Genomic DNA, 26,391 nt, shown 5'->3' with positions numbered 1-26,391 from the left:
CTGAATATTATGCAGAGGTCTCAGAAAGGTGTTTCACGGGATATCTAAACTGTCTGTAGAGCCCTCTCAGGGTCTTTCTCATTACCCGCTGAAGCGAAGGTCTCAGATTTGGCACTGATGACTCAGAATAGATGATGCCGGGGCTTAATTATCCTGCGACTGCTGGAGCTGTGCGTGTCAGCCAAATGCAAACCTTACAGCTCAAGGACACATATAGCCAGTTAAAAACATGCAATGTTGGCTAAATGCAGTGACTTGCTGTCCATCAGTTCTGCATAGGCGGCAGCTCTCATCCCAGCTGACGTCAACCTTTTCAGCCGAGGTGCAGAACTGGAAACATTTAGGGTTAGCTCAATGCAACTAAACTAGTCAAGGCCACTCGATGGAAATTTTATACTCCTAAGAGAACACAACTCAAAACAATCATGTCTACTATTTAAAAAAAAAAAAACCTTTTCCTCTTAATCAGACTACCTGCATTTATCTCAAGGATTTGGAGAACTTTGCCCCATCTTTAAGTGGCATTTTCCATTAATAGTGAGCTTTCAAAAGGTTTTCAAGTGACTAAATGAAGCATTATTTTAACCAGTGTTCCCAATAATGATATCCAATTCTTTCTCTAGTCAACTTAAAACGCACCATCAGTCACTCAACACCATATCAAATAAACTGATACAAAGACATTCTTTGGTTTTTATATTTTATTAAACAACTCTGCACAGCTGTAGTGATGGTGATATTCAACCCTGCAGAGACAACATCTGAAGGCGGGGACTCTACGCAGTTTCTTCCTTGACAATGCGGTCCTTCTTGAGTGGTCCCTGTGGAAGAGAGAACACGATCAGTTTTATGGGCTCTACCTAATGGTCTGCCTTTGGCAGAGGAAAGCAGGTGTTTCCAGAGAGTGAACAGGGAACTAGCACAAATGGGCACTGCTCCCCTGCCTCACTGGAGTTCACTGTAGCACTGGAATGGAACCCAAAGTTCACACTGAGAGCTGAACCAGGTTACGAACAGTGCAGGGAAACCGTAACAAACTGTGACATCTGCTGAGTGGACAGTTGCTGCACTGACTACATGTGATGCAGGTTTATGTACCCATGAAAGTGTTGAAAGCATAATTCAATGCTTCAGATAAGTAGATAAAGAACAAACTGATGAAATATTACATCTTTATTCATGTTCCAGGTTTGCAACAGATTAACCCGTTCATCCTTAACGAGTGTGAGAATTAAGTTCTCATTTTTAACAAGTCTTACCATGAATGCCTTCTTTTCCTCCACGGTCTGGAAGCGGCCATGACCAAACTTGGAGGTGGTGTCGATGAACTTGAGGTCGATCTTCTCCAAAGCACGACGGCTGCTCTGCACCAACAGAGACTGAGAAGGAACAAAAAGACTTAAGTTTCACAAGTTGTGTCTCAGAGGTTTTAAGACTGAAAAGGTCAGAATAGTCACTGGAGGATTCACACTACATCTTGTTGCATTTTGAACCGACCTTGCGCAGAGTCAGCACCCTTTTCTTGGTACCCACGACGCAGCCCTTCACCATGACAAAGTCATTGGTCACCTCTCCATAGTGGACAAATCCACCCTGTAATCAGAAGAAAAGAGATTAGCCACCACAGCTACCTGGTTAAACTATCAATGGTGTATATGCACAAATGACACTCACCAGGGGGTTGATGCTCTTGTTGGACAGATCGTACTCCGTGGAGGCGTTGCTCTTAACCACCTTGCCATCCTTGGTGTGGTAGCCCTGGCCGATCTTGTAGATCTTCTTGTTGATTTCTGTGCGGTGGTGGTAACCTTTCTGACCAGCACGGGCCACAGAGAAGGCCACACGGGCAGGATGCCAGGCACCAATACAGGCAACTTTACGCAGACCACGATGGGTTTTGCGTGGAAGCTTCTTTGTGTGCCAACGGCTGGTGACACCTGAAAGACCAAACATGCTTTGTAAGAGTCAAATTCCGCCCTTAAAGCCGCTTCTGTGAGTTCAGACTACATTAGTGATCGTACCCTTGTATCCGTGTCCCTTGGTAACGCCAATGACGTCGATCATCTCGTCCTGGGTGAAAACGGTGCCGACTGGTACGGTCTGCTCAAGCTTTTCACGAGCCCAATCCACCTTATCAGAGATGGTGCCGCCATTCAGCTGCACCTCCATGAGGTGGGACTTCTTCTGCCTCACGGGCAGCAGACGCATCTGCACAGAAGACGCCAGGTTAGGCCTGAATACATGTGCAACCCACATCAGATAAATAACCATTTCAGATCTCTAGTCTCAGAAGGAAGGCAGCATGGAAGATATCCTCATAACTATCGGGCGCCATGCCTGACGCAGGTTCCGTGGTCTCATCACTGACAGAGCAGGACAACAGATTCTTATCCGAAGAGCGTAATATACCAACCTGTGTGTGAGTGATGACGCGGATGACCTGGCAGTACTTCTTCATGGCAGAAAAATCTTTCTCCAGCTGCTTTTTGCCATCATCATCCTGCCACTTCTTGCAGTATTTGGTGAAAGCCTTCTTCTTGGACTTGTACCTATAAGCATGAAGTGACACAATTGTTGGCACAGGTCCTTCATAACCCCAGAGGGCCAGCGGAAGAACGCAGTGCATAGCCGCCAGCCATCCCTCCTTCCACGAGGGTAAGGGGGGGCCGTATCAGCTTAAGAGGATTTCGGCTCATGGCACAGTTTCTAAGAAGCACTTTCCACTGGCCAGAGGAGCCTGGAGCTCATCAGGGCAGGCAGCACCTGAGAGGAGCTGCCACAGGGGCCACCATGATGTTAGACTCGCTCAGTGAAACACAGCTCTTTTAATTTCCACTGGCAACTAACATCTGCTTCGACTACATCCAAAATGATTTTCAATTTTAACTCACCAGTTCCTGTAGAACCGGCGCTTGCACTCGTCGCTGATGTGCTCGGCAAAGATGGTCTTGAAGGAACGCAGGCCGCGGGGGGTGTTGACGTATCCCACAACGCCAACCACGATCATGGGAGGAGTCTCCACGATGGTCACAGCTTCAACCACCTCCTTCTTGTTCACCTCTGTAACACAGGACCACATGTTCAGGTTATCCAACTTGCCAATCCATTTTATACTGTATGACTGATCGCACTCAAAGATTAGACTGCGCTCAGTGCTCGACATTCAGCAAGGGGTATAACCCCATTCTGTCCGCCCGTCGAGTGTCTCATCACAGGCAGAACACCACATTTTACATCTTAAAAGTCATAATTTAACTACTAATACCATCCAGCAGTATCTATTTGCACATCTACTCATTAAAAATATATGCATCTTGCTATAATTTGAATTAAGGAACTCCTGTGCTTCCACTTACTTGAGCCAGGTCTGTCGACCTCACGGACAATGTGTGTCATGCCAGCCTTGTAACCCAGGAAGGCCGTCAGGTGAACGGGCTTGCTGGGGTCATCCTTGGGGAAGCTCTTGACCTTACCACGATGACGGCGACTTCTCTTGCGGGGCAAGAAGCCCAGAGATCCGTGACGTGGAGCAGAAAATTTTCGGTGGGACTGTTGAGAAAACCACAGTGAGTACCGGCGATGACCACGACGTTAGCAGGGCATTAGCAAGCTAACCTCGGTAAATACACATGTGCCTCTTACCATTCAGCAATACAAAAGAGCTTCACGCTTACAGTTTAAACAATTAATTGCACAAAATGTTTAAAAGTAATGTGCTCGTAGTGATTTAGCAATACAATTTAATAAAAACTTGTGTATCGGCCTTCTACAATCAGCCATTTTGGACTACCAGTTGCCGGTATGGATACGCATGCAACACGAAATATGCCATTTCAGACTGAAATATCTTGGAAATATTTAAATATATCTCATCAGAACCTATGATAAATATAATCTGACTGTTCTTGAGCAGTGAAACGTGGCGGATGCCAGAGATGATAAGAGGATTCCTACTCCAAGGACAGAGTGATGTTGAAGTAAGCTCACCATTTTGTCTCCAGTCCGAATGAAAGAGAACTATCGAGGGGCTAACTGCCTCTATATACTTGAGCAAAAATCGCGAGAGCCGGCGTGATTATCCTCCGAGAAGTCCCGCCCATGACATTTCCGGTCCTAACGGTATTAAACGTTCTAACCACTAGATGCCGCTGTCTGCTTGTAAGTTAAATACTGTACAACACAATATAACTTTTGATAATAGAATAATTATGACTCCCTTATTTGTTCTTATATGTCTGAGATCTAAGAGACATAATAAAAAAAAAATGAACATTTTCTTTAGTTTGACTTGAATTTAACTTTGTCTTACCCTTTTTATTAAAGCTGAATTTAAATTAGTGTACATTTTTAATCTTTTAATGTCCAATATCACATCCATGTCACTATCATGACTAATGTAGACAATGTTTTTTTGTCATTTAAACCAGCATACTTATGAAATATATGATTTCTTTCATAAAAAAAAAAAAAATCAGGTTGTAGCGCCTTTCAATGATTTTATTCATATAAAACAAGACACACATTTACATCAGCAAATTAAGGCAGAAATAACTTGTTTTATGATCCAGTGTTTTTTAGTTTTTATCTTTTTGTGTGTGTGGATAGGAACACTAAAGCATTTTAATCACCAGAATGCTGCTAGGTACATTTTTTAAAAACCCTTTGTTGCTTTTGTCCATCAACCATCACCTGAAACTTCTTAGCAAATCCTGATTTTTCACAGAAATTGATGTAACTGTAGTATTAACTGCTAAATGCATCGTGCACAAATGAAGACATGGAGACTGTATCCTCATAAAGTAAGAGCTTGCATGAAGTAAAGTGTCTTTTTACGAGAACTAGGACCACAAAGCAGAGGCAAACGTCCGCAAAACACGAGAAACTATTGTTTTCATTTAATTTCACAGCTCTCCTGTTGCAACTCAAAATCCAAACATATCTATCCTGCATACAAAAAAAAATTTGTAAGTCATCTACATAGCAGATAATTACCCAAAATTGTCATGCTTTATTCCTTTCAGTTTATGCAGTGATGCAAGTGGGAGCAGCTTATCTTGAAACATCTACAATCCATGCCACAGTACAGATGAAGTTGCAGTCATTAAGTTTCCACCACTGTCATGCACAGCGGGTGAGTGGGCTCAGGTTTGTCATCATGGGTGATTGTGGTCAGACTGAATCTGTGACTTCTTCACCAACACTTTTGGAATAACTTGTGTTCCTTCACACACACACACACACACACACATACACACTGAATTCTGCTTTTAAACCTATGAAGAATCAGCTCAAACACACATAAAAGTCTGTGGTCCCTCAGTGTTCAGGTTTGCTGAGGCTCCTTTTTGTGGCCCTGGTTGTAGGCTTGTCCCAGAAGCACAAGTCCATCCTCAGAGCTTTTTCTCTGAGAAGTCTTAATCTCTATCTGTCCTCATAACAAAACCTTCATGTTTTCCAACAGCCTTCAGGTTGCCAGCTGCTGTCGATCAAGGTTCATCTTTTGGAAGAAGGTCTTCCCAAACTCATAGCTGCTTATCATAACAGCACAGGCCGGGGCAACTTTGATCACCCTGGGCATGAAACCTGAAAAAAAACAAATATAATTTCACTTTTTTTGGATGGTAAAACAGCACATTTTTACTGAACCTAAGTCAGAATTGAAGCGTACCTGCAAAGAGGCCCCTGTAGCCCAACTCAGACCAGATTTCCTTCATTATGTGCCAGGTGGATGCGGTCTTCTTTACGGAAACTGAGTAATAACAAAAGGGAATAATGATGAGTCACTGTAAGCACATTCCTACGACATATATGTCCACGTTAAGTTTATATACAAGCACTGACCTCCGAGAGTATCCATCTCTCCGAGCTGGATCTGCCTGCGAGTTTTTACGACATCGAATGGCAGCGTCAGGACTGCAGCAATCTACAATGAGTGTAACAGACACCAACCCTCATTACCTGAGCAATACTACGAGTTACACCTCACACCCCTCAATAATAACGATCTTAAAGGATAACCGTTTATATAAGAATGCTGTTTAATTATTAACTCGAACATTACAACCTGCATGTGCGTCAAACACTGTCCTAATTAAAACATTCGTGATTTTAACACATTGTTCAAGACCTCAATATCAGATAAGCCGAGGTCATAAACACAGACGGCATTAAATCCATTTTCCCAAAGGAGCTTCCCAGTCCCTTAATAACCTTAAAAATTGTAATGAAACGCTGTTTCTTAATGGTTGACGCAGATAATTTAGCTGTCATCATTCCAGTACAGTTGTATTCATTCAGTTTCAGTTCCCTGTAACCAGATGTTCCATCACATTAGTTTTTTGCCCTTTGTCCATGGTTTGACTGGCACTCATTTACTTCCTTTACCCTGTTCTACAGCTCTTCTTAAACACTCCATAAACAACTGTTACACAACACTTTGGATCACCTTGAACCTATCTTGATGAACCCTCTCTTAACAAAAAAATTGGGTTAGTGGAACAGTCATGTATGCACACGTGCAAACATTAGATTTCAGAATACATTTGGATGGAAATCTAGTAAGCGACTTATTCGTGTCATCTCCTCAGCACAGTTTTCAGGTTTCATAGAAAAATAACTGATAATTATTCATGAAAACGTGCTACTTTAAGCATTGCTTCACTGCAGCAACAGCAGCAGAGGAGAAGTGTGTGTGTTAGCGCTGCTGATGGGTACTCACAGCTCCAGAGACGGCTCCTGCAGTAAAGCTGATGGAAAAGTTGGCCTCAGGCAGTCCATGCTGTTCACAGAGCTGGGCCTTCACCAGTTCATAGTTGAACCAGTACAGCGCTACAGATATACACAAACAGAGATAGTTGGGAATCTAAATTTGTTGCTTTGCCAATCAACAAGAAACAACAGCCCATTTCGGTTGTTCCCCCCCGTCCCCCATTCCTTATTTCTCAAATACTAACCAAACCACCCCCAAACCCGCAAATGTGAGGCCAAAACAAACCAAACTTAGGTCTAAGAGTTCATGTTTTGAACACGTTGAAAAGATTGAATAATAACAAGAGTGTAAAATGCTCCAGGACTGGTTCGACACCTTTTCCCAACATGACGTGTAGTTTAAAAAAAAACAAAAAAAAAAACTGGATTGACTTTGTGTCTCTACAGCGGCCCTTAAGTACAGTATATTTCCCCTCTATGTGTTCACGTATCTCACCAGAAAAGGGCACATCTCTGAGAACAGTGGGTCCCCAGCCCCTCCACAGCGACAGCAGGCCATCCTGGGCCACCGCAGAGCGGATACACACCCGCAGCTCGCTGTACGTCAAACGTCTGGACTGCATCTTGGTCCGAACCAGCTCCAGAGGGCTGATCACCGTCACAGCCCCCACTGCAATAAACCCAAACGCACACACGAGTTACAGCAAACTGCTCACAGCTGGGGCGTCGGTGTGGGATTCTCATGCACTTACATCTGGCAAGGCCGCCAGCGAGAAGAGGGACGTGGCTGCCCTGCATTCCCATGCCGAACCTCAGGAAGTCCCGCAGCTGGTCGTAGCATGTGAAGTAGATGACCGTGGCTGGTACGGCCATGACCCTGCGCACACAAACAAAAGAACAGCGTTGGAAATCGGTGCTGCTGCACGCACCATTCATGCAAAGCTTTGAAATGTAAAAACAGAAACTGCGTACTGCTCTTTGAATAAAAACAACTAAATACTTCACAGTCAGAAGTGTTCAACACATTTCTTCTGCTCTAAAAGCTGCAGAAAAACCACATTCATGAAGTGTTACCTTCGTCCGGTTATTTTTGGGAGTGTACGTGCATCAATTAATTAATTAATAAGAAATGCTGTTGAAATTTGGGTGGATTTGTTTTGTTTTTTTCTTTTAATACAGAGAATTCTTGACATTTGTCTTTTTAATAGTGGTGGTAGAAACAACCAGGAAACACAGGCACAGTAAGGCATGTCCAGGCATGTCAAACCAGAAGAGTCAGATACATTAATTCTGAGATTATTGACTTTTCTTTTTCTTTTTAATGTCAGGACAGACTATTTATGCGTTTTGTTTTGTCTGGAAATGTTAAACACCAATATTTGGTTCTTGCTTTGGTTCACTTTCGAAGCGCGTACGGGATTAAACAACAAAATCACGATTATTGCGGCGTCCAGAAAACAAGACTGTGGTGATTTTTCCCCAAACTTGATCTGAATGGAGGCTGACCGTCTCAGACTGAAGTATGGAAGTTTTTCTGTGCCATCAGAGTTTGAATACAAATTTCTAATATTGAATTTTTACAGCATCAAAATCAGACTTTGAATTTGAAAAACCAACAGTGTAAAAAAAAAAAAAAGAAGCAATTTCTAAAAACAAAAACAAAAAAAAAAAAAATCAGTGGAAAAAAATTCAACTTCAAAAAATTCAGTGGAAAAAGAACCAGATTTTTAACATCCGGGTAAACAGGGAGAAGATCTGATGAATTGAGACAGGGATCGATTGCTTCTCCCTGTTTACCCGGATGTTAAAAATCTGGTTCTTTTTCCACTGAATTTTTTTTTTAGATGTTGAATTTTTTTTTACACTGTTGGTTTCTCAAATTCAAAGTCTGATTTTGATGCTGTAAAAATTCAATATTAGAAATTCGTATTCAAACTCTGATGGCACAGAAAAACTTCCATACTGAAGACCCCTGATCTGATGACTGCCTCTGAGGGAAACAGCCATATTTGTAGGCTTCAAGCAGAGCCTGCAGACTTCCTAACCTCCTGTTCTGAGCATCAGTCATTGTTTGACAGAAGATAAATAAAATACATTTAATAAACAAAAAAAAAAAAAAAGAAGCTTATAAAGGAGCAAAACTGTCACAGAAAAACAGATCACGGGTTTCAGGTTTTTCCATTTCAGCCAATGTGTTTTTTGTTCTCCACAGCTGTTTACATGCATGGATCCATTTTTGTTCCTCGTCTGAAGATTCTGCCCATTCACACTCAGAGATCTGTTCATGAGCATCTGTTTTTTTCCCTCATAAAGTATGGTCTGGTGTTTCAGATGGGAAAGGAAGCAGTGACGCTGCTTTCCTTAGTACTCAGAGAATTCTACCACCTTTTATAAAGACTGCCCTCTGTGTTATAAGTTCTGCATTTTCCAGGTGACACTCACAGTGTTGGTGGCAGCCCACTCCACAGAGACCGGACTCCTTCATGGCGTGTGATTTTCACAAACGCATCCTGTCGCACAAATAAAAACAAGACGGACATCCTGGATCATTTTCTGTTGGGGTAAAAGACCGACACAAAAACACAGCCGCCAATGTGGTGCCACTCACAAGAGTCCCGCTGAAATGTGTCGGTGTCTTGTACCAGCTGGTGCAACTGGTTCCATTCTGACAAACGTAGATGTGGTCCATCAGTCCATTGCAATACAGGAAGCACTTCCCTGTACAGGAGGACAAACAGCGGTCAAAGAAACAGATAGCACCCAACGCTAAGCAGGCACTGACTGTATGAACCCCAGCTGACCAAGATTTCCAGCAGTCGATCTATGAATAAAGATATTTTTCAGACAATTCGTGTCTGACAGTAGGAATATGAACCAGCAACCTAAGTTATACAAGCCTTCACAAAAGGGAGAGAAAAGTCATTAATAATACAGGCAAAGGCACTGACCGCAGAGCCACTCAAGATAACATCAGGGCCATCCTTGGTACTGCTTACTCTGTTTACTTATTTAAGGCTGATGATTGACTAACTAACTATTGAAAAGACTAAAAAAAGCATCATTTCCCAACCAGCCCTACAGGTTTTACACATAGAAAACATTTAAACAAGGTCAGGATCACGAGTGAGTGATCGATCTCCCAAAAGAAAAGCTTGGGCTCCACTGTCTGCGTTCATGATCATCTTTATGCAGAAGGGACTTTTTCTTCTTCTGGTTGTTATTCTAGCATATGGCCACGCACAGAGAAAATGTGCTGTTTCAGCGAGCTGCAGCGGCCGGTCAATACTCACACTTGGGAGCACGGCTCACACCACCCCATGGTGCAGATTCACGGGCTAAAGCTGGGGCACGAAGCAAAAGGGGGGGGGCAGATGACAGGCAGGGCATGAAGACAGAGCAGAGAGGTGAAGTGAGGTAAGTATCAAGAGCAAAGCATTGAGATAAAAGCAAACTCAGTGATTCCACAGAGGACGTGTTTTCCTACCCTGGTTAAAGGGAGTCTGTTGAGCCTGCAGCCTTATCTTCACAACGTCCAGCGGTGTGACTGAAAACAAATTTAACTGTAAACAAGCTGCATAACAACAAGCAAAACGGGGAGCAAATGTTAAAAAAAGAAGAAGAAAAAAACGATCTAAAAATTCTGTTAAAAAGAAATAAATCCTGTTTTTTTTCTTCTATTTTTTTTGTTTCTATAATCTAACCAAATAGAGATGTGAGGAGGGCTCCAGTGCCAGAGGCCAGCATCTGCTGCACTGGAGAGATCGCAGCCACAGGGCTGCCAACGGTCCGCTCCCCCATCCTGCCCACCTGTCAGACCAAAGAAAAATATAACAGGTCACGCTTAGAATGTCATGCACGGTCACAAAACTTCTGAGGTGTCTTCTGATTCTGTCAACAGTATCCAAGTCCCACTGTTATAAACAACAATTCAAGAGGCGTTATGAAGGATGAGCAACCTTATTTTCCGAGTTTTTGGCTGAGTCAGAGTCCTGTTATGTATCAAAGGTGAGTGCTGCATAAATGCCCAAATTAGTGCCAAAAGGAAATCAGGCAAAGCTGGAGGAGTAAGCCAATTATTACCATGTAATAAAGTCTAGGCTAGTTTCTCATTGAACTGAGCGGGATGTGTCTAGGTGGAGTTGGTAAAACAAGGTCCTTGAAGGCTTGAAATGTTCTGATAGCTTATCTTTTCCATGCGCGTCTCAAATCTCACCACGCAGCCAGTGGCAGCCTCGCCTCCTGATCCACTCCTTCAAAAACGATCAGCCGCCTCAAATTAGTCCTACAGACAGTATGGTTGCCTTTTGTTTCCCCTGACTTGTCCAGTTTCGGGAGTTTAATCGCAGTTTTAGTGTGGCGGTTACAGCCACATGGCCCTTAAACATGCGTCTGTGAACGTGCGCCCTGACATGAGAAGGTCCTTCACCGTTACACAAAGCGTCAGGGGGAGTTGTCACGTAACCCCGAACAAACATGACACCTCATGGACACCGAATACAAGATAAAAGGAGAATACGCAAAGGCTATCTTCAGTTTACATTAGATTAAGGCTTTAAGTTTAGAAACACCTCACAGCCTATAGACGGTACATGAAACCCAGCGTTGGTACACTGTGTTCTTTTTCAGTGTTAGCTTGCTAACTCCAATTTTTAACAAAACGTGTACATTTTAGGCCACTCTAGGGGTGAGCAGGAACACTTTGGCTTCAGATAAAATCGACTAATTTATCAAATGGACGAGCACAAAGTCGTTAAAAATGTGCAATATTTAAACCGCCAGCATTAGAACCCAGATTAGCTGAGCTGACAAACCGAGCGAGCGGTTTTCGTCCTCCACTTACCTTTTTTTAGCTAACATCACTCACCTCTACTTTGGCTGCCAGACTCTTTGTGAAACACAGGTGTCTTCACCCATGTTATTCGGAGCCAGTCTGCTGTGCCTCAGCTTTTTCGGAAGTCTCATAACAGAGAGCCCGTCAATATGTTATCGGAGTCGGCCTAAACTTGCAGCCAAGGCTGTTCGGTGGGAATATGTCACAAAACGCTGACGTACTATTCACACGGATTTCACAAGCATGTGCACCCGAAGACAGCTATGACGATTAACCGGAAGCGGCCTGCGCATATGATTTGTAGATCAGCGCTTGGATTCGGTTTGCTCCTGTGGCTGCTTTGCTGTGGCGCCGCCTAGTGGAGTCGAAGCTGCAGTGCGCCGCAGCGTGTAAACAAGTGTCCTTTGCTTCATAATGAAGCACGCAGCTTCTCCGTAGACACAAAATAAATCGTATTTAGACCAGCCGTATAATTAAAAACTTAAATTCATAGGAGAGATCAAACGTAAAGCAGGAAGTTTGGCTTCTTAGAGTAACTGGAAACCACCTATTTCCTAACCCTCCCATTTGTGGGCGGGTTAAAGCCAATGTTGGTCTGCCACTTTGGCTGAGTTGCGGTGATACGTTTGTGAAACACCTGGCAGCTCGCAACAGCTCTTTAGTCTTTTACAAAGGTAAGGCCAATCTAATCTTCTTCTTTTACCCTTAACTATCTGACAAAATGTTTTCTTAATAAAGAATACCTGTCACTGAACTGTCACTGAACTGTAAAGACTTGATGATTCACACATTTGAACAACAATGTTAGGTTTTAACTTGCTTTCATTACGGTGGTTTAATCTTTATGATGTATCATCAGTTTCTTTTGACAAATATCCAGTTTATTCGGAATCTAAGTGTAAGATAAACGAAAGTGAAAGTTATTTTATATTAATTCTTATTGTGTTTGGTTTGCTTATTCATTCATTAAAGGAACTGTCAGTCTATCAGGAAATAAACAAAAAGTGTTGGTGTCAGACAGTGTTTGGGTTGTTTTTTTGTTTGTCCCTCTTAATGTTATAATAAAACAAAATATTTGACATAGTCACAGTGAAAAGGTCAAGAATAATCCGTTGGCATGTGAAAATACCATAGCATCATTTTTGCTCTTTGGATTCAAAAGTTTCAACAACTTTTTGAGGAAAAAAACATCATTTTAGATGTTCACTAAAAAGGGGGGCTTAGGCATGCATAGGTTTCACTTTCCATTTTTCACATCCTCTGCATGTGTGTTGTTCCTTCTGCCTGCAGATGCAGAGGTGGGTTGTGATCTGTTGGGCTCTGCTGGCCCTGGTGGGTGCTGAAGAGTGTCCAGATGGAGGGAGATGTCACGAGGGACACACCTGCTGCAACAGCCCAACTAATGGCTATGGTTGTTGCCTATTTGATCAGGTAGATGCCACCGCACACAACCCAAATACCCAAATACCCAAAGTGACTGTTTTTCTCGACAAAGAAATCATAAATACCTGTCGTAAGTTTCACTGTCAGTAAAAGTTGCTATATTTGGTCAGATTTTGGTGTGTGAATTTGCTCCATTTTGGACAGAGATTTGGCACATTTTTTTTGTCACATTTGGCCTAACTATGAACTATGTGCAGTGACCTTAAATTGTTGAAGTCCTGGCTCAGTTTCTATACTCGTGCCAGACTTGAGCCATTTTTGGGGCACTTCAAAGAAGTCCATTTTTACTTTACCAGGGTCAAGTTGCTTCTTCAGGCAAGCTGGAATGGTGCTTTTATGTGGCCAAACCGTTTCGATAGTCGTTTTATATCCGTAATTGTTTCCTGTAGATAACTTAAAGGTGCATTTTCATGAAAAAATGTGCATCAGCTTATTAAATTTGTTTTAAACATTTTTCATACAAAACCCAAAAAGAAGTCCCTACTAATTATACGAAGATCTTTACACCATTTATTCTGCCATTTAATGTTTATTCAAAGAAATATAAATGTCACTCAGCACTTGAAGCTTGAAATAGCTCAAACTAACAGTCAACTACTGAGCTATTACAGAGCCAAATCTAGCTAAAGTTAGCTTGAAAGAGCTGCAGCTTGCATAAACTAAAGCTAAAGTAACCTAATGTTTTTATTTAGATACTTAAATTTAGTTAAATAACAAAAACATACTGATTATTATCTCCACAAACATAGATACGTTCACTTCAGTCATACAAACTATAAAGAGCTAAAGCTATTAGCATGCAAAAAAGGAAACTAGCATTAGCTGGGCTCAGATTAGATTTTTAACAAGTATTCAGTTGTGAATTTGTGTGTCAGCTGCTTTTAGTTTAATTTAGATTACTTTAGATTTTAGTTTATTATTGTGATTCATCATAAACTAAGTTGTCCAGCTGTTGTGTCTTCATAGACTTCAGCTTCAGCTTGTTAATCATTCGTTCCTCAGTCATATAATAGTAAAATTGACATCTAAGATAACTATTCTCTCGTACTCTAAATGAAAAGTTATTTAACAATTGTGCTATTCATCGTCAGTAGTGTTTTACTACTTTACAAACCAGATAAAAGCACAAGCCCCACTCAGCTTGTGTGATAGTCCTTCAGAAACTTTGGTAGTCAAAGTGTCTGTACTGCTGCTGCCTCCACAGGCTGAGTGCTGTGAGGATCACATCCATTGCTGTCCTGCAGACACACTATGTAATACAGCCACATCCAGCTGTGTGAATGCCACTGTGTCCATCCCATGGATGGAAAGGACCTCTGCTGATGAACCCACTTTCTCCAAAGTAAGCGTGACAGACAGAATACCAAACAGTTCATGAACCAAGATTAAATGTTCAGATTCTCTATCATTCTTCGTTCCCACAGTCTTTCAGGATGATCAAGACATATATGGGTGAGGATGATGATAACATCTGTCCCGATCTGTCACGTTGCCCTGCTGAGTTTTCCTGCTTGAAGGCTTTGACGAAGTTTGGCTGTTGCCCTCTAGCCAAGGTAACCTAACCAGCTCTTATAGACATGCAGCCTTTCAGGAAGTATTTTAATGTGTTGTTCCTGAGACGATGATCAAAGAAACCTGAAGAATTTCATTTTTGTTGTTGCACTTTACTGAACCAGTTATATTCAAGACACTATTTTGTTTAATTCTTTTTTTGACAGCTATAATGTCTCTCCCAACAAGTGATATTTTGTACCAGATTTGAAGTATTTTCTAAATTTCCTTAAACATATTTACAACCAGAATCTGAATGTGGAAACCCTCCACTTTAGCCAACATCTTTTATTCTTGAGGTACATTTGAAATCACTCCAAAATGCCACACCTGGACGCTGTGTAGCACAATAATTTATCTCTATTTACTCTGGCTTATCTTTAAGGAGCCTTATATACTTTATTTCCATTTATGTTTGCACATATTTCAATAAATCACTGTCTATTTCCTGTTTTCCTGGCAATATATTAAGAGATGAGGGGTGGCTCTACACTTTGCACAGTGTTGTATCTCACCCTTTTGAATGAGTTTAAAGTAATCCATTATTATTGGTTTAATGGGTATATTATATTATTGAAGAAGCCTCTGGCTTAAAAAAACAGAAAATTTCTCCACATCTGTCTAATATAAGTACTGACCAGCTTTACATGTGGTTTTGAATTTCCTGATTAATTAGCACAAGACCTTTCAACCTTTAGTTTGTGCAGTTAGATGTTACATACTTCCTGTCTGAAAGCATCTTTGTTTGTTTCACATCACTGAATACACTCATACATTTTCACTTACTTTCACTTACTTTACTTCTTATCCTTTCATCAGGGAGTCTCCTGTTCTGATGGAAAACACTGCTGTCCTGAGGGCCACCAGTGCAGCATCGACAGCCGTTCCTGCATCAAGAAAGGTTGAAATCCTACCAGTTTTTTTCATCTTAAACTCGCTTAGAATCACCATTTGTCCAGTTTTTAAAATGTTTCTGTTCCTGTTATATTGTTACAGAGCTTGTGACTACAGTTCTGTGCAATGACGGAGTGTCGGAGTGTCCAGATGATACAACTTGCTGTGAAACTCCAGAGGGCAAGTGGGGATGCTGTCCAATGCCAAAGGTACAGCATCCTACACACATACATATCAGACAGGTTTACATGCTAATACCACTCCATACCATAAGTGAGATTATGAATTAGGTAAAAGTCAAATGGAGGGTTTGCATGTGGTGTCTCTGAGTGCAGTTATCATGTCTTTATTGTGCCTTATCCTGCACGGTTCTGAGGTGATACTCCATGTGATTCTATTGTCTAAATAGGCTGTGTGCTGCAATGATAAGCAACACTGCTGCCCTGAAGGCACCACATGTGACATTGGACACATGAAATGTGTTTCCCCGTATACCAAAAAAGAATTACCAATGTGGGCCAAGTTCCCTGCCAGGATAAGAGAAGACTGGGAGAACCAGAAAGGTCAGCCTGTTTGTGGTGCGCATAATGCCTAAAATACTTCCTCATACTGAGCAATCATTGTCTAAAACTCTGTGTATGTAATGTAGATAGTGAGATAGAAGTGACTGCTATAGCAGTTGAGGATACCGAAAAAGAAAAAAACCCAGACGTCACCACAGCCAATCCAGTTCCTCTCTCCAAGGAGGAAGTACCCGTGTCATCTGTTGCTGAGGCAGAAGCAGGTGAGATCTTAATCATGCATCACAGTATTTGAGAAAGTATACATAAAAATAAAAACGACAATGTATACCAAAATGTTGTGTAGTTTCTCAAAGTTTAAGGCACAACTGTACCAACAATGACCAGTTACCAACTTGACATCTCGCTACATCAGTTATCACATACCCGAGGCTACATGACAATGTACTATACATATTCCACACGGTCGATCTGGCCATAAATGATTACAATGTAGGCATTAGTGGACATATAGCACTGTGCAAGTTTTTAAAACATGTAGATGTAAACATAGATGTAAATATAGTACAATACAACAAGGTTGGCACATTTCTAATAAGCTTCAAAGTCAACGTTTTGGCTGATCACCTTTATTCTTTGACACAGTCTGAACCCTATTAGTTCTCCAGGCTTCTTGAAGGACATCCCAAAGCTCTTCTTTGGATGTGGGCTGCCTTTTGTTGACCGTTCTCTGTCAGCATGATCCCACACTGCTTCAGTAATGTTGAGCTCCGGGCTCTGGGGAGGATTCATCCCTCCATCAGACCTGCTGCCACTGATTTTCAGTCCACTTCTTGTGTCATTTGGCACAGCTCAGCCTTTTCTCCCTGTTTCCCTTCCTTAAGAACGTCTTCCTGACAGCCACCCTTCCATGGAGACCATTTCTGATGAGGCTTGGGCCAACAGCCGATGGAGGTCCAGATGCATCTCTTTGCTGGATTTTTTCCAAGGACACCCCTTTTCAGATGTGACATGAGATGTTGACAAACACACTTACATGTTTCCTGGTGTGACAGAGCTCCAGTCCACCATTTCCCATAGATATGTCACAAGGCTGAAATCTATGACTGCGAGGGCCACACTATACAATTACATTATTAAACTATTCAGGGACCCTGAGTGTGTTATGAATGTGGTCATCCCGGAGAAGACCACTCCCTTAAGGATAGAAATGTTTCATCTTGAGATACAGGTGATTACTCAGAGCAACTTTGTGTTGATTTATGGGGTCTTTTTCCTTTAAGAAACATGCGGACCCAAACCAATGTCCCACTGAAGAATAACAAAGCCACACCAGATCCCTTCCATGCAGAAGTCAAGGGTTTTATGTTGTACAATTTGTTGCTGTGTCAGTGCATACATGATGAAATGACTCAGCTTAAAGTTGTTACAACTTACAGTATTTCCTGTTTAGACTAAACTGATGCTGCAGAGCAGGTCTGTTGAGGTTCAGGGTTAGGGTCAGCCCTGTTCCAGTCCTGCCCCAGAAGCCACAGTGTACAACACTAATGGCCCTGACGTGCACTTGCTCACCTGTTCTTGACCAAATACCCTAAATGTGGCCAATGCCTGAATATTTCAGTGAAATGTGTTACTCCACAAAAATTGACCATTAAGATGGATTACTTTAATATTTCGAAAGTCTTTACTTCTGTTTTGCTTTGTATCACAAAGACGCAGCTTTCATAAGAGGAAGAAACTGTTCATTTTTTTTCCCCAATGTTACTAAGGGTTTCTTTTCCTGCTGGTTTTTCTTTCAGTCAATGATGTCCCTTGCAATGATACAGCCGCCTGTCCAGATGGCACCAGCTGCTGTAAAACCAAAGAGGGTGGCTGGGCATGCTGTCCTCTACCTGAGGTATACATTCGTCATCTTCCATCGTCCTTCTTTTAATCTGTAAAGCTCTGATAGTTTCCCATCTGTTGCATCTTATCATCCCCAGGCTGTTTGTTGTGAAGACTTTACACACTGCTGTCCAAAAGGTAAAACATGTAACCTGGCTGAACGGACCTGTGATGACAACACATGCTCCATCCCATGGGTAGAGAAAGTACCAACAATACTAAGGCAGAGTGTTCAGGTACAACTAAAGGATGTTCCCTGTGACGACACCACCGGTTGTCCTGATGGCACCACCTGCTGTAAAACCAAAGAGGGTGGCTGGGCCTGTTGTCCTCTACCAGAGGTGAGATAATAAATGCTATAAGTTCTAATTAAACTGTATAAAACTTTGGAGTTTAAGGCGCTAATAGTGTATTAATGGTCGTCCATCTGTCTGATTATATCCTCCCCAGGCTGTTTGTTGTGAAGACTTTACACACTGCTGTCCAAAAGGTAAAAAATGTAACGTGGCGGCACAGAAATGTGAGGATGGCCTGTTCTCTCTGCCCTGGGTGGAAAAGATACCTTCAATCCCCAGGCAGAGTGTTCAGGTTCAACTAAAGGATGTTCCCTGTGACGACACCACCGGTTGTCCTGATGGCACCACCTGCTGTAAAACCAAAGAGGGTGGCTGGGCCTGTTGTCCTCTACCAGAGGTGAGATAACAAATGCTATAAGTTCTAATTAAACTGTATAAAACTTTGGAGTTAAAGGTGCTAATTGTGTATTAATGGTCGTCCATCTGTCCGATTATATCCTCCCCAGGCTGTTTGTTGTGAAGACTTTACACACTGCTGTCCAAAAGGTAAAAAATGTAACGTGGCGGCACAGAAATGTGAAGATGGCCTGTTCTCTCTGCCCTGGGTGGAAAAGATACCTTCAATCCCCAGGCAGAGTGTTCAGGTTCAACTAAAGGATGTTCCCTGTGACGACACCACCGGTTGTTCTGATGGCACCACCTGCTGTAAAACCAAAGAGGGTGGCTGGGCCTGTTGTCCTCTACCAGAGGTGAGATAACAAATGCTATAAGTTCTAATTAAACTGTATAAAACTTTGGAGTTAAAGGTGCTAATCGTGTATTAATGGTCGTCCATCTGTCCGATTATATCCTCCCCAGGCTGTTTGTTGTGAAGACTTTACACACTGCTGTCCAAAAGGTAAAAAATGTAACGTGGCGGCACAGAAATGTGAAGATGGCCTGTTCTCTCTGCCCTGGGTGGAAAAGATACCTTCAATCCCCAGGCAGAGTGTTCAGGTTCAACTAAAGGATGTTCCCTGTGACGACACCACCGGTTGTCCTGATGGCACCACCTGCTGTAAAACCAAAGAGGGTGGCTGGGCCTGTTGTCCTCTACCAGAGGTGAGATAACAAATGCTATAAGTTCTAATTAAACTGTATAAAACTTTGGAGTTAAAGGTACGGAAGCCCAGAGCGGACGTGGTACGTATAAACTTTTTTTTGATGGTTTTCTCGAGATAACAAGATAATTATGTCGTTATCTCGACAAAACAATGATCGTTTTCTCGAGATAACGAGTTAATTTACCAATGGTTTTTGAGGCCACTTTTTCTCCCCAGTCCGCCCCTGTTTATATGTGTTTATATGTGTTTTATGTGTTCGCAATTTGTTTGTCTTGTAGAGATAACTTTCATATCAGCCCGCGTCATTTAAGGAGACGGCTGACTCGACTGCAGCTCAATAGGCGTTTAAGGACGGTTTATGTTCGGAAACCAGGTTGTCTGCGTGTGTGTCGCAGTTAACGCAGACACTCTGGTGCACCTCCCCAAAATTGTAATTCACCGCAGACAGTGCCGCAGACATCGCCGCAGGGAGGAGAGAAAGGAGGCCTCTGATTGGTCAACTCTACATCCGCTCTACACTATGCGTATTTCCTGTTTGCTAACCGGGTAATGGTGACGCTAACCGTGACGATTCTTTCGCCTCTCTGCCAGCTCCAGTAGTAGCAATATTTCTTCTATTTCTAGATCGATCAGCTGCATCTCAATCAAAGTGCGCATTCGTCCAGTCACCATGGTTGTTGAATGACCTCCGTAACCGGAAGAGAAACACGCCACCTACCACACCCACAATCCTACCTTGTTCGTGATTGTCCCTCTTGCATTGTGGCGGGGGATTAACATAGCGCAGATCGCGCTTCAAAAGTGGGCATAAATCAAAAATAACTGCGTCATGTCTGCGACAAGCTCACTGCGACACACTGCTGCGAGAGTATACACGGCCCTTTACACCTAAGTGATCCTGCTGATATGGTCAACTTCATCAGTGACCAGCTGAGGGGACCAGGCCGTCTCCATGGTTACCAAATGATGCACGAGAGGTGCCGTTATCATTTTCTCGAGATAACGAGATAAATAACTCGGTCTCTCGAGAATACTAAATGCTTGTCACACCAGCGGGATTTGCTGTGTGCATTTTCACAAGAAGAATTGTTACACAAACGCTCCACATTCCATGTTTGATTCATAGGCTACTTTATTCAGTTTTCAATGAAAGGGGGGTAAAAATGGGTACACCTTTGCCAGAAATACATATAAACACATATAAACAGGGGCGGACTGGGGAGAAAAAGTGGCCTTGAAAACCATCGGTAAATTAACTCGTTATCTCGAGAAAACCATCAAAAAAAAGTTTATACGTACCACGTCCGCTCTGGGCTTCCGTATAAAGGTGCTAATCGTGTATAAATGGTCGTCCATCTGTCCGATTATATCATCCCCAGGCTGTTTGTTGTGAAGACTTTACACACTGCTGTCCAAAAGGTAAAAAATGTAACGTGGCGGCACAGAAATGTGAAGATGGCCTGTTCTCTCTGCCCTGGGTGGAAAAGATACCTTCAATCCCCAGGCAGAGTGTTCAGGTTCAACTAAAGGATGTTCCCTGTGACGACACCACCGGTTGTCCTGATGGCACCACCTGCTGTAAAACCAAAGAGGGTGGCTGGGCCTGTTGTCCTCTACCAGAGGTGAGATAACAAATGCTATAAGTTCTAATTAAACTGTATAAAACTTTGGAGTTAAAGGTACGGAAGCCCAGAGCGGACGTGGTACGTATAAACTTTTTTTTGATGGTTTTCTCGAGATAACAAGATAATTATGTCGTTATCTCGACAAAACAATGATCGTTTTCTCGAGATAACGAGTTAATTTACCAATGGTTTTCGAGGCCACTTTTTCTCCCCAGTCCGCCCCTGTTTATATGTGTTTATATGTGTTTTATGTGTTCGCAATTTGTTTGTCTTGTAGAGATAACTTTCATATCAGCCCGCGTCATTTAAGGAGACGGCTGGCTCGACTGCAGCTCAATAGGCGTTTACACCTAAGTGATCCTGCTGATATGGTCAACTTCATCAGTGACCAGCTGAGGGGACCAGGCCGTCTCCATGGTTACCGAATGATGCACGAGAGGTGCCGTTATCGTTTTCTCGAGATAACGAGACAAATAACTCGTTCTCTCGAGAATACTAAATGCTTGTCACACCAGCGGGATTTGCTTTGTGCATTTTCACAAGAAGAATTGTTATACAAACGCTCCACATTCCATGTTTGATTCATAGGCTACTTTATTCAGTTTTCAATGAAAGGGGGGTAAAAATGGGTACACCTTTGCCAGAAATACATATAAACACATATAAACAGGGGCGGACTGGGGAGAAAAAGTGGCCTTGAAAACCATCGGTAAATTAACTCGTTATCTCGAGAAAACCATCAAAAAAAAGTTTATACGTACCACGTCCGCTCTGGGCTTCCGTATAAAGGTGCTAATCGTGTATAAATGGTCGTCCATCTGTCCAATTATATCATCCCCAGGCTGTTTGTTGTGAAGACTTTACACACTGCTGTCCAAAAGGTAAAAAATGTAACGTGGCGGCACAGAAATGTGAAGATGGCCTGATCTCTCTGCCCTGGGTGGAAAAGATACCTTCAATCCCCAGGCAGAGTGTTCAGGTTCAACTAAAGGATGTTCCCTGTGACGACACCACCGGTTGTCCTGATGGCACCACCTGCTGTAAAACCAAAGAGGGTGGCTGGGCCTGTTGTCCTCTACCAGAGGTGAGATAATAAATGCTATAAGTTCTAATTAAACTGTATAAAACTTTGGAGTTAAAGGCGCTAATCGTGTATTAATTGTCGTCCATCTGTCCGATTATATCCTCCCCAGGCTGTTTGTTGTGAAGACTTTACACACTGCTGTCCAAAAGGTAAAAAATGTAACGTGGCGGCACAGAAATGTGAGGATGGCCTGTTCTCTCTGCCCTGGGTGGAGAAGATACCTTCAATCCCCAGGCAGAGTGTTCAGGTTCAACTAAAGGATGTTCCCTGTGACGACACCACCGGTTGTCCTGATGGCACCACCTGCTGTAAAACCAAAGAGGGTGGCTGGGCCTGTTGTCCTCTACCAGAGGTGAGATAATAAATGCTATAAGTTCTAATTAAACTGTATAAAACTTTGGAGTTAAAGGTGCTAATAGTGTATTAATTGTCGTCCATCTGTCCGATTATATCCTCCCCAGGCTGTTTGTTGTGAAGACTTTACACACTGCTGTCCAAAGGGTAAAAAATGTAACGTGGCGGCACAGAAATGTGAGGATGGCCTGTTCTCTCTGCCCTGGGTGGAGAAGATACCTTCAATCCCCAGGCTTGGAGCGCAGATGCAGAATGTGTCATGTGACAGCAGCTCTTCTTGTCCTGATGGCACCACCTGCTGTAAAACCAAAGAGGGTGGCTGGGCCTGTTGTCCTCTGCCTCAGGTTAGCAAACCAACATGTACCACTGATGAATGAGACAGTTTGTAGACAACATTTCCCAGATTTATTTGGTTTGATGGTTTTTACAATTTGCACTAAAGACACCCAAAAAACCCTCTCAACAAGGATCTTCCAGACAGATCTTTGAGGTTTTAAATCTTTAGAATGACAAAATGTACTGTAGCACATGAAAACAGCTTTGTTTTAAGTCCATAGTAAACTGTCATACTTCAGTCTTTTAAAGGAACGGTGTCACATTTAAGGAAATAGAATGACAAATTAAACAATTGGCATCTGTCGTGTCTGTTATTGATATGAGGCTATCAGTGGAAGCCATTCAGCTAAGATTAGCACCAGGAGCTATCTTAGCTAAATACAAATAGTGGAAACATGGCTTTTTCTATTGGTTTAGATTCAATAAACATGTGAGCTTTACAGATACTCATAGATGCTGTAAATGTGTCCTAAAAATGTTTGCGACTGAAAGCTTTGCTGTCATTTTGTATAAAAGGCGGTATGTTGCGAAGACCATGAACACTGCTGCCCAACTGGCACCACCTGTGACCTGGCCACCCTCACCTGTAACAGCGCGTTAGGCTCAACGCCCATGAAACAGAAGATTCCTGCATTTCCTTCTGCTGAAACGGGTGAAGAGATGACCGCACAGGAGGCAGATTACGACGAGGAGGAAGAAGATGTTGAGGATGAGGAGGAAGAAGATGTTGATGACGAGGAGGATGAGAAGAATACAGAAGTAGAGGGCGGGATTCAGTGTGACGCCCACACCAGCTGCCCTCAGCACACCACCTGCTGCTTCATGGCCTCGTCCAAAAAGTGGGGCTGTTGTCCTCTGCCGAAGGTGCGCTCTTCTTCCTCACAGCTTTACTGACTCTGATTCTGTTGAAAGAGGGAACACAGATAACAATAGTTAACAATGGATGACATTTCAATCTGGAGAAACTAGTACAAACTGGGGAGAATAGATGAGAAGAAACGTGGAGCACTTTTATGACATGGTTGACAGAAACCTCCTCTGCACACAAACCACACACAATAGGCAAAACTAAATTCTTTCCTACAGAAGAAGCTAGTTCTCATGCGCGGGGAAAAACCACACAGATATCTCAGCAGTTAGATAGCCAGCTGACATTTGTTACTTTTAAAGGTTCTTTCAATACTGTTTCTGCTTGATGGAAAAGATCCGCCCACACTGTAGTCATGCATTCAGCTGCAAACAGCTAATTATATGTTTCTCAAGCCCCAGAGGATTGATTGGAAATCAGTTTTGACCCTACTTTGCATTACAATACATTTAATTATTTTGCTTCTCATTTCTGTTGTTAACATCAAAAATAATCAACTACAGGCTGAAATCACCCAAGGGAATGTAAATCCTTTTGTTGGCACTTTGAATTTTTAGATCGGTAGCAGACCATAGCTGTTGCACAAAATTTTTCCATGACTAACTTTTGCACTTCAAAACAGGTGAAAGCAGAACTGAAAACAGAATGAATGAAGTGAAAGTCATACTTCCTCTCACCAGGCGGTGTGCTGTGCTGATGGAGACCACTGTTGTCCCAATAACTACAAGTGCGATGAGAGCCAGACCTCGTGCATCAAAGGAGAAGTGGTGATTCCATGGTACACCAAGATTACAGCTACCACGAGCGTCCAGGCTGATTCCAGCTCTGTGCAGTGCGACGATGGGAATCGTTGTCCTGAACACACCTCTTGCTGCAGACTGTTCACGGGCCAGTGGGGCTGCTGCCCGCTGCAAAATGTGAGTGCTGTGCGGGTTTTCTGTGTGCGTGAGATTGGACAAAGAAGCTTTGACATGAAAATATAAGGTGCTGTATCAGTATACGTTAGCTTCATCAGGGTTTACCTATGTAAAATAAGAGGTGTCATTTGTTGTGTGCAGGCTGTGTGCTGCCCAGATAAGGAGCACTGCTGCCCGCAGGGTTACACCTGTGACATTGCCTCCATGTCGTGTCACAAGCTCATCATGTTGCAGCTGGAGACGGTCCCACTCACGCCAGTGTATCTACCAGAGTACAAGCTCCCCTTCACTCCATTAAAGAACACGGTCATCAAATGTGATGACCAGATTAGTTGCAATGATGATGAAACCTGCTGCAGAATGTCTGACACTACCTGGGGCTGCTGTCCATCTCCTAAGGTATGTCACATAGTACAGCGATAATTCCAGTGCGTCCCCTCCAGCTACATCCCTCCTAATGAAAGTTATTTTACGATGCACTACCATATACAGTAGTAAATGTGTCTGACACATAGTAAATTAAGAAGTAAGTCAGAAAAGTAAATTTTTACATTCTTATTACAAAGTTTGGATTTGTTGCTGCAGCTATTCTACAATGATTCCCACCATATGATTTGTGAGGGTTCAGCCTTTAATAACCATTCAGAATGTGCAGGTGAGTTGCGAGTGGATAACTAAAGCTCCCTGTGTCCTTCCTGTAGGCGGTGTGCTGCAGCGACATGAAGCACTGCTGTCCCGATGGCTACTCCTGCACCGACGCTGGCTCCTGCACCCAGAACGTGGGGCTCAACTGGCACAACTGGCACGTGTTCCTCGCCAACAAGAAAAGAGCTCTAATTGTGTGAAAATAACCCCGATGCATTGTCATACATTTTTTAATGCAATTCACTAATAGGAGTTAAGATAAGGGATTGATAAGGGAAAAATGTTTTTAAATGCTTTGTTCTTAGAGACGTGTGGTAAATGGCAACACTGTAAAACTGAATTGCACTTAAGGGGTTCTGTTGTGTGCATGTTTCTATCTACATGCATCCGATTCACATCGGTCATCAGTGAACGTGAAGTTATATCATTTTAAAATCAAGATAGATACTTGTCATTGTAAGCACACACAATTTGTTACTTGAAACTCTACTCCATCAAGAAGACTACAACTGAAACGCTCCAGAGGCAATATTATTTTACCCACTGTCAATAATCTGTTTCTGTGTGTACTGCTGCAACTGCCCGATGATTAAAAAAATGCACTTCTTTATCAATGATTGCTCCTACATTCTGGAATGAATTACATACTGCTATGATTTTGAATGTGACAAACTTAGACAGCTGTCTTATTCCAATTCATGTTGAAGGAACAGTGATGTTGATTGTTGATCTGTGTTTCACCTTTACCCATTACTAAAACCACATCACTTGGTTTGAATGTGTGAATCTGCTTGTGGTATAATTTCTAATTGGTTAATAAATCATCCACCTGTAATTTTATGGTATTCATCGTACCATTATTGCCTGCTTGGTGCCGCTTAACCTCTCAGGACTGAAGAGGTCTCTATATTTTCAAGTGAAGAAATGAAAACATTAAAACGTATCATATCACTCCGGCTGGTGTAAGAGTGAAGATTCTGTCACAGAAAACAGCCGTTATATAACACCAGGTCTTCAGAGCTCATGTTCCGACAGTTTTTATAACTTAGAATATTAGATAAAACATACATGTATTTTTTTCATGAAAATAGCTGTGTCTATTCCAAGGTTGTATAAAACAATAAGCTGTAGTCATAAAGCTGAGAAGAGAACATCTGTTACATTCAGGAAGTGGTGAATCTGTAAAGTAATAAGCAGTTACAGACATGTGGCAAGAAATTGCTTTACTTCCCTATGCTTGCAAGGTTTTTCCCCTTTTTTTATTTCAAACCACTGACGTTTTAATGGTAACAGTTTGGGTTTGTATCAGTTGATAGGTGCTGAAATAAAAA

At 42.4% G+C, this 26,391-nt stretch overlaps 3 protein-coding genes and 2 non-coding genes across 6 annotated transcripts; 1 reads left to right on the top strand and 4 right to left on the bottom strand.

Moving 5' to 3' along the window:
* Window positions 1-683: 683 nt before the first annotated feature.
* rpl3 (ribosomal protein L3) lies at window positions 684-4,031 on the bottom strand. Its single transcript, XM_075453435.1, has 9 exons — window positions 3,988-4,031; window positions 3,357-3,549; window positions 2,892-3,060; window positions 2,414-2,549; window positions 2,022-2,208; window positions 1,675-1,937; window positions 1,498-1,593; window positions 1,260-1,379; window positions 684-821 (listed from the first exon to the last, which is right to left on the bottom strand). The coding sequence occupies exons 1-9, from the start codon at window positions 3,988-3,990 to the stop codon at window positions 777-779; spliced, it is 1,212 nt and encodes a 403-aa protein (XP_075309550.1). The 5' UTR covers window positions 3,991-4,031; the 3' UTR covers window positions 684-776.
* LOC142372205 (small nucleolar RNA SNORA54) lies at window positions 890-1,022 on the bottom strand. Its single transcript, XR_012768198.1, has one exon. It is a non-coding gene; the product is annotated as a small nucleolar RNA SNORA54 (small nucleolar RNA).
* LOC142372207 (small nucleolar RNA U83B) lies at window positions 2,280-2,371 on the bottom strand. Its single transcript, XR_012768200.1, has one exon. It is a non-coding gene; the product is annotated as a small nucleolar RNA U83B (small nucleolar RNA).
* Window positions 4,032-4,482: 451 nt separating the features above from the next.
* Window positions 4,483-12,037, bottom strand: slc25a39 (solute carrier family 25 member 39). Of its 2 annotated transcripts, XM_075453841.1 has the most exons (12): window positions 11,573-12,035; window positions 10,410-10,515; window positions 10,193-10,252; window positions 9,999-10,049; window positions 9,317-9,426; window positions 9,151-9,218; window positions 7,461-7,585; window positions 7,205-7,378; window positions 6,719-6,828; window positions 5,842-5,923; window positions 5,669-5,749; window positions 4,483-5,583 (listed from the first exon to the last, which is right to left on the bottom strand). In XM_075453841.1, the coding sequence occupies exons 2-12, from the start codon at window positions 10,504-10,506 to the stop codon at window positions 5,465-5,467; spliced, it is 1,077 nt and encodes a 358-aa protein (XP_075309956.1). In that variant the 5' UTR covers window positions 10,507-10,515; window positions 11,573-12,035; the 3' UTR covers window positions 4,483-5,464. The 2 variants fall into 2 exon arrangements, with proteins under 2 accessions (XP_075309956.1, XP_075309957.1); XM_075453842.1 differs by lacking the exon at window positions 9,999-10,049 and having other exon boundaries at window positions 11,573-12,037.
* An 83-nt stretch (window positions 12,038-12,120) lies between these two features.
* On the top strand, window positions 12,121-25,895 carry grna (granulin a). Its single transcript, XM_075453843.1, has 21 exons — window positions 12,121-12,213; window positions 12,830-12,970; window positions 14,187-14,324; window positions 14,407-14,535; window positions 15,353-15,434; window positions 15,530-15,636; window positions 15,837-15,990; window positions 16,077-16,211; window positions 17,748-17,845; window positions 17,931-18,173; window positions 18,283-18,525; window positions 18,635-18,877; window positions 18,987-19,229; window positions 20,611-20,853; window positions 21,698-21,940; window positions 22,050-22,292; window positions 22,402-22,638; window positions 23,147-23,494; window positions 24,179-24,415; window positions 24,557-24,814; window positions 25,117-25,895. Exons 2-21 carry the CDS (start codon window positions 12,830-12,832, stop codon window positions 25,258-25,260), a joined length of 3,909 nt encoding a protein of 1,302 aa, XP_075309958.1. The 5' UTR covers window positions 12,121-12,213; the 3' UTR covers window positions 25,261-25,895.
* The last annotated feature ends 496 nt before the right edge of the window (window positions 25,896-26,391 follow it).

The sequence above is a fragment of the Odontesthes bonariensis genome, chromosome 21 (assembly GCF_027942865.1).
Source record: "Odontesthes bonariensis isolate fOdoBon6 chromosome 21, fOdoBon6.hap1, whole genome shotgun sequence".
Classification (NCBI taxonomy): domain Eukaryota; kingdom Metazoa; phylum Chordata; class Actinopteri; order Atheriniformes; family Atherinopsidae; genus Odontesthes; species Odontesthes bonariensis.
Note: the sequence above shows the minus strand (reverse complement) of the source record. Positions and strands in the feature narration are given on the sequence as shown.